At 39.9% G+C, this 19,904-nt stretch overlaps 1 protein-coding gene across 5 annotated transcripts in view; it reads right to left on the bottom strand.

Moving 5' to 3' along the window:
- Window positions 1-1,449: 1,449 nt before the first annotated feature.
- The window catches only part of HELZ (helicase with zinc finger), a 158,380-nt gene continuing 139,925 nt past the window's right edge, over window positions 1,450-19,904 (bottom strand). For all 5 annotated transcript variants that reach the window (XM_077780271.1, XM_077780276.1, XM_077780274.1 and 2 more), the window contains 2 exons: window positions 13,284-13,536; window positions 1,450-7,541 (listed from right to left, as the gene is read on the bottom strand). In XM_077780271.1, the coding sequence (XP_077636397.1) occupies window positions 7,204-7,541; window positions 13,284-13,536 (591 nt within the window). In that variant the 3' untranslated portion in view covers window positions 1,450-7,203. The remainder of the gene's footprint in view (window positions 7,542-13,283; window positions 13,537-19,904) is intronic.

Here is a 19,904-nt window from a genome sequence, read left to right as displayed (position 1 = left end):
CCCCAAATGGAAAAATTTGTTCTAAGGAACCAAAGCAGCTAAAGTAATTCCAAAACCTGGTTAGAAAATGATTAAAAAAAAAAAGAAAAAGAAAAGAAAAAGACCCTAGAGAGTGGCTTTGGGGTTATTTTATGGTACAAAGTCATTTTTACTTTTAAGGATAAACTCTTTAGGTATCAGAACCTCTCAGAAGAGGTATCGTTAAAAGAAAAAAATAATTATTATACTCTCGCCAGAAATTATGATTATTTGATGGCTATACAACTGGTCCTCTGAAGAGCTGGAAACAGACCATCTCATATGTAGCCTCCCTCTCGGAAGGCTTGACAAAATAAGACGCCGTATGCATTTACTAAGTGATTGTATGAAGTTAGCTGAACAAAAACTGTATTTTTGAAGCATTAAAACAAAACAACAACCACCTGTCGCTAATAACAGGACCCATTTAATAAAATGCAAAACCCATTACCTTTATAATTTAGAGGAGAGGTATTTTAATCACCATCTTTACCTAGGATACAACTACTACATATAACCAGTACCTTCATGGGTTCAAAGAATCAGGTCAGATGACTGGCACAGAGAGCGGATACAGTACAATGTCACATACATGGACTGATGGGAAGCAGGCATGGCCTGGATATATGGAAATCCAAGACCCTTCCTCCATATGGGGGGATGCGGGGCTGAGAAATATTCTCAGGCAGAACCCACACGTGGGGACTTCAACCTGGACACAAGAGCCCTCTGACCTATTGAAAGACAGAAAGCGGTCTTCGTAGCCAAGGCATCGTGCAAAGCAAAATGTAAATAAACCAGAGCTCCCTGTGAGTTGGAAATGGACAAAGTAACCTGTGCTGAACATAGAGACAGCCCCACTGAAGGTCATCGAGCCTCTCAAGGAGGAAGTCCGTGCGCTCTAGGGTACTTTCCGCGTGTGCGTCTACATCTAAGCCGTCCTATAATCTATTACCTTAAAATATTTTTTCTCTTTCTAATATCTCAGTTAATTCAGAGCCGAGTTAAAAACCAGAGGCAGAGCCCAGTGCCCCTTAAGCTGCAGGCCGGGGTGGGGGTGGGGGAGAACATTAACAACAATGACAGCAATATATGAATTTTAGAAAGACTTGTCAGATTTATCATATTATAGGCAGTTTCTTTCTCAAAAATAACTTGCTCATACATGTGCACCTATGGTTATGAATAACTCATGCTGTGTAGCTGGGAGATTTCCCCTAGACTGTTTTTGCAAACATATATGATTTTTTTTTTTAAAGTAGCAAAGTAATCAGAAACAATTATCCATTTTCTGCCATATGCAACGCTTCAGGCTCCCCTAACACCTGCTGGCATGGCAGAGTATCCAAAATAACTTTGTCAACCTGAGAAACACATCATTTGAAAAGCAAATCCCTTACCTTCCTCCCCACCCTCCCACCCCCACCAAAAAAAGCAATAAGAACTACAAACACATCACCTGGGGATTACCTACAGTTTCCCATCCCCCATGCCACTGCCACCCTGAGATGGGGCCTCCTGTACGTGGTGCCTCTCGTGATGCTCTGATGGCTTCCTTTTACAATTCTCACCTCCACGTGTACACATCAAGACCGAGTCTAAGCACAGCTTCCAAACAAAGCCCGGGCTGCAAGGTACCCAAAACCAAACTCACCCGAGAAAGGAATGAGCGCCTGCACCCTAAGATAGACAAGTATGCACAGACCTTTGGGGGGGGGGGTCGGCAGGGGGAGGGGGGGCAGTGGCGGTGGCCAATCCAGAGGCTCTGGTCACTCCTTGGAGATCTTTCTCCATGAATGTTCCACTCGTGGCATCAGAATTATTAAGATGTCTCAAGTGACCAGTTGTTCACACTGAGTAAAGAAATGCAAGGTAGGAAAGACCTTCCGGCTTTCTCTAGACCAGCGACTCTCAAAGTGTGTGGTTCCTGCGGCAGCGGCAGCAGCATCGCCTGAAGATTTGCTGCAAATGCAAATGCTCAGGCTTCAGCCTGGGATCAGAAACTCTGGGGTGGGGTCCGGCGGTCCGGAGTTCAGGGAGACCCCCAGGAAATTCTGATGCTGGCTCAAGTCTGAGAGCCACTGCTCTCCCCTGCTCCAACTTCTAAACTCATACAACAGGACATAGTTTTAAACAGACGCTATTGGGTGACTTCTGTGTTGAATCTATTTGCTACCCCCTTTTACTTCTCAAACACCAAAGTATTAATGAAAAATTTCATTTCAAAAAACCAAATTTCTTTTAAAGAAGCGATATTGATTCCCCCTCCTAGACATAGTTCTGAGGCAGGCAGTCACATGCAAAATAAAATACAGAAGAGGCCTCCTATATGAGGTGTAGAAAGAGCTACAAAGATACCCTCAGAACATAATGAAAATTCCATAATATTGTTTAACGAACTCATAGAATTATATAAAACTTACTATGCTTTATGCTTAATATTTGTATCAAAATAAAATCTCTCTGTTGAACAAATTGCAAATAAAGTCTGGTCTAATACTCTGATTACTGAAACTATATGTATATGAATGTCTCTGGGTTTTCTTCACGCTTCAGTCTTAGAAGCTTCAGACTACTGTATAACTGGGTTTGGGATTTAACCACAGCTCACATTACTAAGTCTTGATTCTTCTATCAGGTACCTCCCTTCAAAAAAATTTAGAAACTTCTGTGACTGTTTCCTTAAAGTTTATTCCAAAGTAGATATGTTCCATCATTTCTAAAATCTCAAACGTTACATTAAAAATGTCTCACTTTTTAATGTTTGATGTTCTAGTTTAAAGTAACAACAATACATTTTCTGAATGTGTCTTAGAAGAATGTTAAATGTTAGTAAGATTCACTCCTTTTAACAACGGTCTTGAAATTGCTAATTAAACAGATGTATGAAAGTAGTTAAGTGTGAGGTTAGCAGCTTTACAGTAAAATCTCAGCAAATAAGTATCCAACTTCAAGTAGAAGGGAAATGCGAGACGCCTAGTAGAACGAGCACTCGGAAGACTGGCATGCCCTTTACTCTGCCATGACGGTCGGTAGCTTTATAACAGAACAACGTCACTATGTTTGAACAAGAAATCGTAGAACGTTATCCATGATTTCTAGTTATTGGGTAGTTTGTGGCAAAGAGGGGAGAGAAAAACCAGATCTATTAATACATTTGCTTTGAGATTTAGGAAGACACAAAGGGTGGTGGGAGAAATTAAGGGTTCTCCTATGTTGGGGGTGGCGGCTCACAAGAAATGATGATAAATCACAGTAAATCATAAAGGACAAATTACTACCTTTGTGGGGCTAGAAGGAAAAAAAAAAAAGGACAGTAGCCTAAACAACATTTTAAGGCAGCAATTTATATCTTTCAGTATATTCAAGGTTTCAGTCATGTGTTCTTAAACTTTTTCTGGGATTACCTTTTTAAGGACAACTCCAATGTGAAACATTATCTAAGTATAACAGGTGTCTCTTCTTAAATGACTATTTCAGTAAATCTGATTTTCTTAATAACAACAGCTGAAATCTAAAATTTGTCTTGAAACTGTTCACACCCTGGCTCTCAGGCCAGGGTGGCTCTCTCTAGCAAGGGAGCTAGAGATATATTCTCATATACTTATGGTTTTGCTCTCAAGATGCAGATACAGGAAAAATATTAAACATGTAAAGTAACTACACTAGAACAAGATAAGACTATATGTTAACTGTCTCAAAGTGAGGAAATTCAGTTAGCTTTCTCAGCAATTTCAACGCCTCCATAAACAAGGGAACTATTTTCACAAATAGGTCTTGGAGATTGCTATGTTTAATTAGGTAATGCTTATTCAGTGGGAATTCTGCTTATTTTACTTATTCTGCAATTCTTTGAACTGCAAAGACCAATTGATGTTTACACTGAACCTGAACTTATTCTAGAATCTCTCATGAAAAAAACCACGCAGAGCAGTTTGTTATTTCACATATACAAAATGACCTGGATAGAAAGCATTATCTGTCTGAGGAAAGGAAAATTAAGGTCACGTTAGTTTAAACGGTCAATAATTAACTACTGATTAATCAGAAACAAAGCTCTGCTGTAACAATTTGGCAAAGCATGTGCCCAAATAGGAACCAAAGCCCCTTTGAAAAGCAACACCAGAAAATACCCACGTCACACTGAATGAGGTTTTTCAAATCTTAAAAATATCATTTTTAGATCAGCAAAGAAAAAAAAACTTTAGCACAAATACTCTATAAATTCTATCCACCAAATCTCAAGTAGCACTGAAAGTAAAAAGCAAGATGCATTAAAAAAAAAAAAAACTGTACTGGAAGAAAAGGAAGCTGGTAATACTTGGTATCAACCAAGAGCTAACATCAAGTTTTCTTAAAAAAAAAAAAAGGCAGTTCCATCTGAACACTAAGGTTGAGAATCTAGCATGTCAGTTGTTTGCTCAGTCTGCTTTGTGGGCGCTTGCTAATTCCTACCCAAGGAGCACCCAGCCGGCGGGAGCGGTACCACCCAAGCAGCGGGAGCGGTACTCGGAAGCCACGCCTCATCCCAACAGAAACTTACGAGTCAGAACCTTCTTACGAGTCCTGCGGTTAAGACTTGCTCAGATCCGTCAGGCCATGTTACGCATAAATAACAGATTCAAAGCCCGGCCGGAAAGACGGCATGAAGTAACACCGAGGAAGAGTAAATGAGTTAGCACACACATTCGAAACAGAATCTGAAAGGGCAGGAGATGGAAACAATATCCAAATCCTTGGCTCCCCTGTTAAGAACTAGAAGATGAGGAACACTGGGTCACAGCAGAGCGGGGAACTAATAAGTAGCTAATATTTTTAGTTTTTTGTAAATAACTTCTTAAAACAGGGACGTCACAACAACTTAGCAGCTTCCTTCTCCCAGGCTTCTAACATCGGTATCTTTACATAATGTGGTGGGGTGTGCACCTGACCTCTTTAAATATAAATACAAATAATTTAAAACTGATATTGTTTTTAAAGGTTCAAGTATGGAAAACAGAAAATCAGGCAATTACTCCATGACAAGGGATTAACTAAAAGCCTTGACATGCCAAGTCTGTCTTCATAGTCTCAAAATGCTCTTAAACATTTATCTGACTTGCATTGCAGGGGAGAAGAATCATGGTTGGAAAATGATTTTTCACAGACATCCTCCCATCAGGAAGATCTAATTTTAATTTGGGCTCTATCTCGAGTTTCGTCATAGAGTCGAAATACAAAAACTCCTTGTGACTACAGTTACGTTGCGGAAAATGTGACACAGTTAAAGGTCTGACATCACACAGAGAACATGTGGTGCTGTAACTTGCTGCCTCTGCTTTCCAGCTGTGGTTTATACGAACTATTACCACGTCTCCAGCCCACAGGCCTCCAGCTGCGGCCTCACGGGGAGACCCACAGCCCTCGCTCTAAGCAGAAGGACAGAACCGAAGAAAACAGGGGCTGTTCCTCTTCCTGCAGGCTTGCGAACCCTTAACTAAAGGCATTCTCTTCTCCTACACTGTCTAAGGCTTACAGGGGCTGTGGCTGGCCGACAGCAGTAAAACTCCCGCCACAGAAGAGATGTGAGGGTCTTCTTTACCCCTGGGACCACTTTTCAACCCCGTTTCAAAAACCGTCCTGTGAATACAGGGTGGCCTATTCAAAAGGAGTCCTCCAGAAAACTATGTCTGAATGGGTCATCAGGATTCACTGGTTCACTAGCAATGGTTCCAGACTTTATCTCATTTCAAAACAAAACAAATCAACAATAACAAAAAGTTATAGTGTAGTTTCAAGATCTCTCTGAAGTACAGAAAGTAGAGCTACTCAATCAGGAAAACAATAAGGGCATGCGCTGTTTCAAGGGAGTTACAAGATCACAAGTTTTAAGAGGGCAAATGTTTTCCTTTGGATTCTCCCAAAGTTCATTCAAAACCATTTTTAGACTGTAGAATATTTAAGATGGCTACTTAAATTTTGTATTTGTATACAAGTTCAGTGGGATTATTTTGTAAGAATCCAAAGACATGAAAAACAAGGGTAGTTTTTTGCCCCAGATTTTGATGAATTTTGATACATGTTGGACAAACATTATCTTTTTAATGATGTTCCTTAAACAAAACAGGTAGCAAAATATCTGAATTGCCATGAGTAATGTCACATTTTAATGTAAACATCAAATAAGGTACCAAAATTTTTACTCGAGGGGGAAAAAGAAAAACAAACCTTAAAGCGGCACAATTCTTTATACCACTGGAGGGGGAGAAAGCCAGATTACAAACATTTACACATGCATAGTGAGAAAAAAAGGATTTTACTAAATTCACGCATTTTTAAAATAGTTATCAAGTCTACTAAGCACCAACAATCCTAAAAATTTTTCAGCTTCATGATTTTTTTAAAAAAAAAAAAAAAACCACACACACACACACACACACACACACACACACGCACACACGCACTATCAAATTAACGTTAAAAACAAGCTTGAAGTACAGCTTGTCCAAAAAATAACTAACTATGCCAATGTTTTTTCATGTTACAAAAAACAGTGGCATACAAAATACATCTGCAAAGAATGCCTTTGACTCTATCCTACAGTGGATGGAGATTACAACAGCACATCATACAGAGTCTAAAACTATAAAAGTTTTAGAATGCAGCATCTTGTCACCAAAAAAAAAAAACTGATAAAACTTAAAGTATTTAGAAGATGCTGCCCCTTTATTTTAAAAAATTTTAAATGAATTTAAGCAAAAATAACATACATTTGTACATCAACTGGCCATTTCTGGTACAGAAACCCAGCATATGGTAATATTATTGAATAAATGTAAATGCTACTTACAATTTTTTTTCTTTTTAAATACATTTTAGACAAAGTTTTTTTTTCTCCTTTTTTTTTATAGTTTCACAATTAACTCTTAGCTGCTAGCTTGATGCAAACATATGTAACAATACACAAATTTAAAAATATTTTTATTCTACATAAAAGCTGTCGAAAGACTCACGTCAAAAATGCAAAATAATGGAATATACTTTTAAAAAATTAGTTGCAAGTCTAGCAGCAAAGCAATTAAGTGAGAACATATTTAATATTAAAACAAAGGGAACTGTGCATCTACAGATGAAGTCCAACTATCTTAATTCTATTCATACAAACAGAAATCAAAACATTCGCCCTTGAGGGGGGAAAAAAAGTGATTATTTAAAATAGGAGTAAAAGCCATTGCTGCCTGATGAGCTCCCCAGGCTAAGTTCCTGGAACAGAGACAGAGGGTCGCTACTCTTCTTGGCCTGCTCGGGCTGGGGCCTGGGCTTGGGAGGGGCCCGCAAAGCGCTGGCATAGGACATGGCAGGCTTGCTGCCCCCCGCGCCCTGCTGGCTACTGCTGCTGGCCGACTCCGCGATCTGCTTGTTGGGCATGAGGGGGGGGAACTGGCCGAGATGCTGCAGCACATTATAGTTGAAGGAACTGGACACCTCGAGGTTCTCAGACTTCAGCTGATCCTCAGGGGGTTTGACGGTCTTGGGTGGTGGAACTAAAAGCAGAGAACAATAACACAGATTTAAGGGAGCACCCGGCAGTGTTCGTGCATCTCCGTTAGCTCAGGGGGTCACAGCTGGCTGCCGTCCCCAGGAACTCCATGACAGTGTAGCCACAAGGACAGTCAACTTGCGCCACAGAACGTGGAAATCACAACACCTCGAATCAAACTTCTCAATCTTACTAATAACTTGCAAAAGAACTGACTATGTAAATGGAACAGCTAACATATAAACACTAAAGGTCAAATCTGAAGGTTTGCTTCACAAAACTAATTTTATAATTATACATTTTGATATTTAATATATTTAACTGCTCAACTTTGAATATGGAAACTTACCTGTTCTTTCTTACGTAAAAAGGAGCTGTATATGCAGACTCCCGGTCAAAACAGCTTTTATTACTAACCTAATAACAGTAACCTTGGATTCCATTTCTTAAAAATGTTTTCTCTCCTTGTAATATATAAGTAAACATACAATAAGGTAGGGGAGAAACAACTATTAAATTTTACTTCACATTTCCTATATGTAATATGATTTTTAACATCCTTTAAAATTTGACCCCACTCAAATAGAACTACCCTACAACCCAGCAGCGAAAACTACTATTTATCCAAGGAATGCAAGAGTGCTGCTTCAAAGGGGCACACGCACCCCAATGTTTACACCAGCGCAATCAACTATAGCCAAAGTATGGAAAGAGCCCAAAGGTCCACTGACTGATGGATGGATAAAGAAGATGTGGTGTGTGTGTGTGTGTGTATGTGTGTGTACACACACACACATACATACATACATACACACACAATGGAGTATTACTCAGCAATCAAAAAGAATGAAATCTTGCCATTTGCAACAATATGGATGGAACTAGAGTGTATTAATGCTAAGTAAAATAAGTCAGAGAAAAATAAATATCATATGACTTCACTCATATGTGGAATTTAAGATACAAAACAGATGAACATAAAGAAAGGGAAACAAAAATAATACAAAAATAGGGAGGGGGACAAAACATAAGAGACTTTTAAACACAGACAACAAACTGAGGGTTGCTGGAGGGGTGTTGGATAGGGAGATGGGCTAAATGGGCAAGGGGCAGTAAGGAAGGCACTTGTTGGGTTGAGCATTAGGTGTTATATGTAAGTGATGAGTCACTAAATTCTATTCCTGAAATCATTATTACACTATATGTTAACTAACATGTAAGTTTAAAAAAAACAATAATAGAAGAAAAAAATTTTTTTAATAAAATAGGGATGCCTGGGTGGCTCAGTCAGTTGAGCGTCTGACTTCAGCTCGGGTCATGATCTTGTGGTCCGTGAGTTCGAGCCCCGCATCAGGCTCTGTGCTGACAACTCAGAGCCTGGAGCCTGCTTCAGATTCTATGTCTCCCTCTCTCTCTGCCTCCTAAGGGTCACTGCTTGTGCTCAGTCTCTCTCTCAAAAAGTAAATAAACNTTGGGGCTCCTGGGTGGCTCAGTCGGTTAAGTGTCCGACTTCAACTCATCATGATCTCACGGTTTGTGGGTTCGAGCTCCTAGTTGGGCTCTGTGCTGACAGCTAGCTCAGAGCCTGGAGCCTGTCTTCGGATTCTGTATCTCCCTCTCTCTCTGACCCTCCCCTGGTCACGCTGTCTCTCTCTCTCTCTCTGACTCTTAAAAATAAATAAAAAACATTAAAAATTAAAAAAAAAATAAAAAAAATTTAAATGTTTAACTAAAGTGGGAGGAAGAAAAATAATTTTCCCTCTACTTTTCTAGGTTCTTGGCTGAGATACCCCCTAAAGTAAGACAGATGAACAGGAAAAAAACAAATGTTTAGTAAACATGTATACCTTCCATAGACATGAGGGAGATCCAGGAAAACTGAATAACTCCCTGAAATGGCCCAAACCAGCAATTAAAATGACATCCACAGCTAAAGACAAAAGAAGATGTAGAGTGTGTAAGGCAGTCGCGTGAGGTCACCAGGAAAAGCACAGTGAACAAGGCTGTTATGCAGGGTAAGTTAACTAAAGGGTAAATGGTCTTTTCCATCGATAGTTTCTGGAAATTTAGAATCATCCTTCTCTTCCTGGTACAGAGAGGGAGACATTCTTTCAGAGACTTCCCTTGTAAATGTAAATGTCTCTTACAAAAGGGTAACTTTTACCCAGTTTTCAGAGCTTCTGTGACTGTAGTTTCTTAAAAATAGTCATCCTAAAATAATCTTTATGTCAAAAAGTATATTTGGGGGTGGTAAATTTTGCTCCCCATCACTGACATTGTATTGGATTGTAAACATAATGCACATTCACTGAGGGTAATCTGAAAATTACAGAAAAGGCCAAAGAAGAAAAGAACTCATTTCCATACACCAAAGGTAAGCCTTAACTTGGTGTATCTTTTCCTAAACACATAATATAACACAGATATTTCATAACTTATTTAAATCTCTCATTTTTATTTTTATATGTTTGTTTATTTTGAGAAAGAGAGAGAGCAAGCAAGCACATGCGAGCAAGGGAGAGACAGAGAGAAACGGAGAGAAAGGATCCTAAGCAGGCTCCACGCTGTCAGCACAGAGCCCGATATGGGCTCAAACCCACAAAGCTGTGAAATCATGACCTGAGCTGAAATGAGAGTCAGATGCTTAACAACTGAGCCACCCAGGGGCCCCAGAGTAACCCCTACAGAGCCTGCTTGAGATTCTCTCTCTCTCTCCTCTTTCTCTGCTCCTCCCCTGCTCATGTTGTCTCTGTCTCTCTCAAAATGAATAGCTAAACTTAAAAAGAAAACTTTAAAAATTCATAAAATTGTTCAAAATTAGTTTAAACTACCTAACATCTTTCTAGAACATTTACTGCTTCTCCATCTAAATGTCATTGATTCTGTGGGGGGGGGAGGAGTGCGATGCCTTTAAAAGCATTAGTTTAACAAACATACCATGATGAATCATTAAATTCTAATCCTGAAATGTATGTTACACTATATGTTAACTACCTAGAATTTAAATAAAAACTTAAAACATAAAAAAACCCTCACCAAATATTTCAATATAACAGTGGACTATACTGCCTAACATAATACATAAACATCTTATTGATTTGTTCAAGAACTTGCTATTTTTATTTACTTTACTAAGATTTATTTTTTAACCATGTTCTCATTTTCATAACAATATAATTAAATATTTTCAACTAAATAATCAATACTTACAAAATAGTTCCAACCTAATATCTCCATTCTTATTTAATCACGAGCTCAAGATTTTTATTAATGACTTACCACATCTACTCCAGATAAGAGAAACTATTCTTTAAAACTATTACTAATCTGACAACCAATGATATTATTCAATGTTATCTACCTAATCTTAAATTTTTATCTGTACATTAACAGGGAATATCGGATAAAAGTACTATGTATGATCCCCAAGGGAAGTGGAAAGAACTCAAACACATCCGTGTGTGGGGAGAAGTGAAGCTTCCCGCCCAGCGGACATGGCCAGGTGTAAAGGCTGAGCGATGTGACAGGACCACACACACCCTGATGGGCACAGGACCTATTTTCATTCTCTCCTTATTCAGCACATGTTCACTGAGAACTTGAAGTGTGATCAGTGACAAAATGGGAAATCCAACTTCAAAAAGGTCAAAGACACGGTCGGTCCTTTGCTCTCGGGGTCACAACTGAGAAAATATGACTGCACCAGATGCAATGACCTCTTGTGAGTTCCAAACCAAAATGATATAAAGTTTTCTTCAAGAAGTCTCAAACTTCAGAAAAAAGTTTCCCACGTGGTAATTATTTTCCTTCTGATTCACCCCAGGCAATGGCTGCACTCCTCTAAGAATGAACGGATGAATAAATAAATAAATACCGATAGACAAGAAGTTGTGCTTCAGGATACTTGTGGTCTTGAGCTCATTTTCTAACACTTTCACTGTTACTTTCAACGAAAGAATGCTACAATTTGTCTGCTAGTAATGACAAAATAATAATTGTATATTTGTGGAAAAGATACCATTAAAATGACATGCACTTTGGACAGTTATTTAGAAACTTTCTACCTTATCAGCTCAAGTCAGGTTTTCATTGATTTGACCAAAAGTTATCCCAAAATTTAGGTGGGAAAAAAAAAACAGAGAAAGGATGTTGCCGTTAAAGTAAGTTATAATAGGGGCGCCTGGATGGCTCCACTGGTTGAGCATCTGACTCAGCTCAGGTCATGATCTCACAGTTCACGGGTTCAAGGCCTGCATCAGGCTCTGTGCTGATCGCTCGGAGCCTGGAGCCTGCTTCCGATTCTGTGTCTCCCTCTCTCTCTGCCCCTCCTCCACTCATGCTCTGTCAGTCTCTCTCTCAAAAATAAACATGAAAAAAGTTTTTAATAATAAATAAAGTTATAATAAAACCACCAAAAAGTAACAAGGGGCACCTGGGAGGCTCAGTCGGTTAAGCGGCCGACTTGACCAGAGCTCAGGTCATGATCCTGCGGTTCATGGGATCCTGTATGGCACTGATGCCAACCTGGGACTCTCTGCCTCTCCCCCACCTGCGCACATGTGCATGCACCCTCTCTCTCAAAATAAATAAATAACCTTAAAAAAATTCTTATTACTGATTTTGTAAATGATATGCTTCTCAATTAACTGAGATATGATAATATTTATGTTAGACCTTTAAAAATGACAAAGCAAGCCCTAGGAAAGATACAGTAGCTTATACACTGCAGGTAGTAATGAATGTTTTAAAAATTAAAATGACAATGTGTCTTGCCAGGAAACAAACCCATAATCTTTTTAATGCTTCTGTCCTGCCACATCTATTGTTCTAAAAATATGCTTGTACCGCACACACTCAAACACGGGCCAGTTGCAGAAACAATAGATTCACATTCTAAGGACGAACAAAATTAAATTCAAATACAAAGGTTGATGCTACCGGGGCAGAAATTCACCCAACAAAGATCACAGGCTTGTTCACAAAGATCAATGTCTACAGCTTACAAAGAGAAGGCTACAGGTTAGAGAACTCAAATAGTATCATTTGTTTCCTTACATTTATTATTCAAAAAAAAAAAAAAAAAAGAGGGAACAGAAAAAGGATAAAAGTGCATCTATCTGCATTCAAGGCTAAAGACTTTAGACTTCCTACCCAACAATATAGGAGCCTTGTCCATTCCAATTCCTTTCTATGCCTTTTTTTTTTTCCTCTTTAGCTTTAGATTTCTGAGTTCATTAGAATATAAGGAAATAACACAGGATTTCTAAATCTCAAAATGTTGGGCTTTATTGGTTTCTCTCGTGGCCAAACTCTATTGCATGGCAAAGATGTATTGATAATAAATCCTTGAAAACTCATGTTGACCCAACCAATGCCCACTCTAATCCTGGGAGGGGGAAAAAAAAAAAATCAAAAGCCAGAAAACAAACTTTTCCCAAGCAAAGGAGATTCTATTTAGAAATGCACTTTAAATTCCATTACTTCTTTCTTTCATTCACAGGTCAAAATGATTCAATCAATGAGCTCCCCAGAGATAGATCTACTTCCCTTCCAGACCATAAATATGGACTGAATAAAGTTCTAAATTAACACTGTATGCCTGAGACACACCCATGAGCATCAAACAGGATTCAAAGATAATAATGTAAATGGGGAGGGGGGCGAGTAGGAGGAAGAAAAATGCCATTAATATCCAGAAGCCAAGTAGTTAAAGACTGCAGTTTTAACAAGGCACCAACTCTCTTACCTATCAACTCTCTGGGCTGAGCTGTCCTGCTGGGTCCATTACACGGAATGTTCTGATAGGGGGTAGATGAGGTGGTGTTTACCCAGGACTCCGGGGATGAAAAGTTGAAAGAAGATTGGTTACTATGGTCCTGAAGCTCTTTACACTGAGCAAGACTGTCTTGAGGAGTGCTTACTTCTTCAGAACAAGGCTGGACTGAGCTAGATGAGATTCTTCTTTGGTACAAGGGCCGACCAGGTCCTCTGGGTTCATACTACACAAAGAAAAAGGACAGTTCATGAATCAGTGAAGCTTACACCGCTTCCCCCTTCAGTACAAGCAATCTCACTGTATTAAACAGCAATTCTCAAAGTGCTCCCCTCTGTGACTATGACCCCACCCTGCCCCAAAAAGCAGCCTTACACAGTGTTCAGGAGACCTGGGTTCAAAACTCAGTTCTGGCCCTTAGCAGGTAGTCCTACGACCACACATATCTAATTTCTGGTTCTTGAGGTCACCTGGGTGGCTTAGTCAGTTAAGCGTTCCACTTTGGCTCAGGTCATGATTTCACGGTTTGTGGGTTTGAGCCCAGTGTGAGGCTCTGCACTGACAGCTCAGAGCCTGGAGCCTGCTTCTGATTCTGTCTCTGTGTCTCTCTGCCCCTTCCCCCCACCCAAATTAAAGAAACATTAAAAAAAATTTTTTTTTTTTTTACAAATAGTTTATTGTCAAATTAGTTTCCACATAACACTCAGTGCTCATCCCCACAAGTGTCCTCCTCCATGCCCATCTCCCCCTCCCCCCCACATCCATCAGTCCTCAGTTTTTGTCAGCATTCAAGAGTCTCTCATGGTTTGCCTCTCTCCCTTTCCCCCACCATTTCCGCCCTTCTTCTCCCCCTTGTTCAAGAAGATGTGGTTTATCTATACCATGGAATACTACATGGCAATGAGAAAGAATGAAATCTGGCCATGTGTAGCAACATGGATGGACCTTGAGGGTGTTATGCTGAGCGAAAAAAAAAATTTTTTTTAAGTAATAATTTCTGGTTCTGTTTTCTTGTCTGTAAGATATGGAGCTGAACTACCTGTCCTCAGTTCTAAAACTCTATTGCCATCTTAGGGAACATTAGATTAAGAATGAAGAAGAAATGTATCTACTCAAAATTAAATGGGGGAAATTACAGTCACAGTCAAATGAACCATGGCCACCTTGAACAGCAACCCATTCTAGATTTCTGGCTTGTGCCAGATCTTCACAGCCTCCCGATTTATTATTCCTTAGACTTAATGGCAAGACAGGACTCCTCCAGCCCGAGGTGAAGGACTCGTGATCTGGCCCACTGCACATTTCCTTTCAACAGTCTTCAACGGACACAGAACATTACTTTCTTCAAAGCAATCTTTTATAGGTTTGAAACCCAATTAACTTACTGCTGGTATTTCCTCCTCCCTAAACCACACAACTCAGATCCCTTTAACCCTCTCACCAAGAGCCATTGCCAGCCATTTCAAGACTGTTTACAGTTCCCCATGCCCCCTCCAATTTCTTCCTGCCTGACTGCTGTGACTGATATTCAGTCTCCACTCTGGTGGTAAGGTACTACGAGTGGTAGTTAGGTACACAGCCTCAGCCTAGAGCCAGGCTATCTGGGTTAGACCTCAGGCTGCCTTTACCAGCCAGGCGTCACCTGGGCAATTGACCTTAACTCTTGGGAGCTTCGGAGGTACACATGGCTTCGTTACCCACAGGACCTGCCTCTTAGCATTGTGGTTAAGATTTAAATGAGTTCAGCATGTACAGCATTGAGAACTGTTCTTGGCACACAGGAAGGGTTTGTTGTCAGAGAATGTTTTAATGTCACATACAAAGATAAGATTCCATGTAGATCTTAAATGACAGAATGAGATGGACTTTGTATTGCCCCCCTCCCCCTCCCCCTCGTCCTCAATAATAATAGATTTATTATTCCGTTTGTGATCATTACGATTCTGAGGAATCTTTCTTTTACCATTACTGTTAGCAATAACTGGAACTCAAGAACTGGAGATTAGATTACAAAGAAGAGAGCGAGGTGAATTAGCACAATAACAGCAGTTTGTTTGTTGGGAATATAAAATAGATACTGTCGGGCCAGTTAAACGCAGGAAAGTGTGGGTATGAGCACTGTGAGGGGAACGTCATCCCAGATGAACCATTAGGAGATAAAGCAGGGGAGGGAATGGGTCTGGACTGCAGGTGCTTGTTCAGAAAGGCAGGAAAGGACGGGAGGAGAGCAATTTTCTCACTATTAAACAATGAGCATCCGAGTCATTTCTTCATTTCCAAAGTTTTAGCTACTAAATAGAAATGCAAGAGATCCAGCTAGCTAATTCTTTCCATATATTGTTCCATATATTGTTTCCATATTGTTCTTCGCTCTGTAAGTATAATACTGAAATTCACCATCAATTCTGCTCTGCTTTAAAAGCAATTTTTTCAGGGGCACCTGGGTGGCTTAGTCAGTTAAGTGTCCGACTCTTGATTTTGGCTCAGATCATGATCTCAGGCCCTAGGTGACAGCATGGGAGCCTGCCTGGGATTCTCTGTCTGCTTGGGATTTTCAGTCTTTTTTTTTTTTTTTTGGTTAATTTTTTTAATGTTTTATTTATTTTTGAGAGAGAGAGAGAGAGAGAGAGACAGCGACAGGGTGAGCAGGAGAGGGACAGAAAGAGGAGGAGACACAGAATCCAAAGACAGGCTCCAGGGTCTGTGCTAGCTATCAGCACAGAGACCGATGCAGGGCTCAAACCCACAAACCGCGAGATCATGACCTGAGCCAGAAGCCGGGCACCTAACCGACTGAGCCACCCAGGTGCCCCTTGGTCTCCCTCTCTGTCTGCTCCTCCCCTGCGTGCTCACTCCTTCTTTCTTTCTCAAAAATAATTAAACAGGGGCGCCTGGGTGGCTCAGTCCGTAAGCGTCCGACTTCGGCTCAGGTCATGATCTCGTGGTTCGTGGGTTCGAGCCCCAGGTCGGGCTCTGTGCTGACAGTTGGCTCAGAGCCTGGAGCCTGCTTCAGATTCTGTTATTTCCCTCTTTCTCTCAGAAATAAATAAAACATAAAAATAAATAAATAAACAAACAAACAAACATTAATAAATGAATGAATGCATGTAACTTTTGTCAATGATCATTCTGAATTTGATTCTGGTTTTCTAGAACATTAGCCATCCTAACTGTCAACTGTGAATTTAATCAGTACATTTGAAATTTCTTTGTCTAGGCCATTAAGTTACAATGCTGAGTAGAATAACTAACCTTTCTAAACTGCTTTATGCTCTCTATGGTTAGGCAATCCCTGAACGACTGATCACAACAACTTGTGCAGTGTCTTTTTTATCAAGATTTGTTATGAAGATCATCAGTTCCTAGAATCAAAATGAAGTGTTTCTTTTGATTACCATGCCTTCAGTGTTTAGTAAGCCCAGCCACAATGTCTAAGGGAATCACACTGTAAAGCCTTTACGTGTGAATATGAAACTAAAAAACTAACATCTGTTATGGGCTCGGAAAGAACAGGTTATAATAATCAAATCCCCTGACGATACAGAACATTAAGGATATTCACATGAACTTCGGGCATTAACTTTATAAGTCTTTTTTCATTAAATAATAAACATATGTACACAGGTAGTATAAACAAATACCTTTTAACAATGAATAGACTCATAAACCACAAGGAGTCCCTGGGTGGCTGTCGGTTAAGCATCCGACTCTTGATTTCAGCTCAGGTCATGATCTCGCAGTTCTTGAGCTCGAATCCTGCATCAGGCTCCACGCTGACAGCATGAAGCCTACTTGGGAGTCTCTCTCTCTGCCCCTCCCCCATCGTGTGTGTGCAGGCACGCACACGCTCTCTCTCAAATAAACTTTAAGAAAAATCTTAAATACACACACACACACACACATATAAACCACAAGGCTAAAATGAGGAAAGCTAAAAATCAGAAAGCAATGGAAAGGGTGATACAAAGGGAGGCAATATTCAATTAAGCTTTTTATAAGATGTGTATCATTTGTATCTTTCAACTGAAATTAAAAAAAAAAATCACACAGTTGACATGCATAGTAAGAGTTGTGGAAGTACGGAGTAACATATTTATAATGGCTTCTAAGCAGCTATTGACAAAGATGAATGTGCAGATGGAATATGAAATTCAATTTCAAATCACATCATGAATATGACTGATCCTTGATGTCAGAAAGAGAACAAAAACTTAAAATTATTTTTAAAAAGCCTAATGGTACATCTATTTCATACGACATGGATGAAGGTGATGTATGAAAATATGATTTGCTACTTTGGAATCTGTCCTTAAAGGAATTTGAGTAAAGGCAGAGAAATCTTGATGACAACTGAAAATAAATGGCTTATATACCAAACAAATTACATTTTTGGAGTTCTGTGGTTTTCAGCATACAGATCCTATACCGTTTTTGTTAGCTTTAAACCTATTTCATTTTTCTTTGGGCTATTGGTAAATATTAGTGGCTTGTACATTTTGGTTCCCAATTATACATTATTAATATATAGAAATGACATTCATTTGTGGCTATTGGCTGTATATCCTGAAGCCGTGCTATATTCATGTTAGTCATAGGAGGTTTGTTGGTTTGGATAGACTCCTTGGGTTTTCCTATACTGACAATGTCATCTTTAAATAGGGACAATTTTGTTTCTTCCTTTCTAATCCCTATGTCTTTTAGTTCTTTTTCTTGCCTTACTGCTTTGGTTAAGATTTCCAGTACAATGCTAAATAGGAGTGTTGAGAGTGAACATTTACCTTGTTCCTAGTTTTAATTTTTGTAAATGTTTATTTATTTTTGAAAGAGAGGCAGAGAGTGACCAGGGGAGGGGCAGAGAGGGAGGGAGACACAGGATCCAAAGCAGGCTCCAGGCTGAGCTGTTAGCACAGAGCCTGATGCAGGGCCGCAACTCGCAGACTGCTAGATTATGACCTGAGCCAAAGTCGGACGTTTAACCGACCGAGCTATCCAGGCACCCCTGTATTATTACTATTTTTTAAATTCTTTTTTATATATTGAATTCAATATACTAAAGTTTTGTTGAGGATATCTGCATTGGTGTTCACAAATATAAGTTTAAAGGGACGCATGGGTGGCTCAGTCGGCTGAGCATCTGACTTCAGCCGAGGTCATAATCCATAGGTTGTGAGCTCGAGCCCCACATTGGTCTCTGTGCTGACAGCTCAAAGCCTGGAGCCTGCTTCAGATTCTGTCTCTCNAAAAAAAAAAAACCTTTTATATATCTATATATAAAAGTCTATAGTTCTTCCCTATATGTGCTGGATTTGTCTACTTTTGGTATCAAAGTAATGCTAGCCATTTACAGTAAGCTGACAGGTGTTCCCTTCTTTCCCATTCTCTGGAGGAGACTGTAAATTGGTGGTATTTCTTCTTTAACATGTTTGGAGGAATTCAAGAGTAAGCTATTGGGACGTAACCTCAGGAAGGTTTTTAAACAACAAATTCAGTGTCTTTGATAGTCAATAAATATTTAACAAAAGAATTAAAATGTTGAAAGTTGAATACTATATTTTCTACTTAATTTTCTCAAGATGTGAGGGAGAAATTCTGGACTGAAAAGCACTCTTAGGCACTAACTACTTCAAGTTAGCTCCTCATAAGGTTATCAACTCATGTTTAAAGCAACGTGCTCTTAATTTCATAGAGAGGTACAGGGTAACCCAGAAAGAAAGAAACTAGGAAAGAGGGAGAAGAGGAGTAACCCTGTTAAGACTGAAAACAACCAACACTGGGCTGCTTGGACGGCTCCATCAGTTAAGTGTCTGACTCTTGGTTTCGGCTCAGGTCATGCTGCTTGGGATTCTCTCTCTCTGTCTGCCCCCCTCCCCTACACGCTCTCTTTCTCTCTCTCAAAATAAATAAATTAAACATTTGAAAGAACAATCAGTATTAGCAAGCCAGGCACAATGTGAGGGACAGGCTGTAGTCTGCAACAATGTCCGTGGGTTCGTGTGATGTCATCTATAGACAAGTGGTTGATAACTTATAAAACAGTATTTTTTAAAAGGCATGATCCCCAGTTAGTGGTGGAGACTCGAGACTGGCCCGAGACCCCACAAAAAAAATAATAAATGAATACACAAAAGATCTACAACAATCAAGACTGATGACTGGTCATGAATAAAGGACACAATTCTGGAATATATGGAAACTCAATGGAGGAACGGCGTCTGCGGAAGAAGGATGGAGTTACAGCCACCAAGACGGGCACCCATCTGCCCTGCGCAATCCCACGAGGCTCGAGCCTCATGAACGCCAGCCACAGTGGCAAGTGAAGCAGTACAATTGGGGGGTTAAATGAAAGTCTGTGCAGGGAACAGCTGGCCTCACCCTATACTACTCCCAACAACCAGAGGTATTCAAGCAGTGAAAGGGCCCCAGGGGAAAGCCTGCCAGGCAGTAAGTCCTGAGATATACACAACACTCCCCAGGTTTTTTAGTGACACAGATAACTGAAGGTTCCTAGGCATTTAGAAAGAATCTCCACCATAAAAGTTGGTCACAGATAAACAAACAGGAGGGGAGTCCCGGGGGGGGGGGGGGGGGGGGATG

This window comes from Crocuta crocuta, unplaced genomic scaffold (assembly GCF_008692635.1).
Source record: "Crocuta crocuta isolate KB4526 unplaced genomic scaffold, BGI_CrCroc_1.0 scaffold288, whole genome shotgun sequence".
In the NCBI taxonomy this organism is placed as follows: domain Eukaryota; kingdom Metazoa; phylum Chordata; class Mammalia; order Carnivora; family Hyaenidae; genus Crocuta; species Crocuta crocuta.
This window is presented reverse-complemented; position numbering and strand designations above follow the sequence as displayed.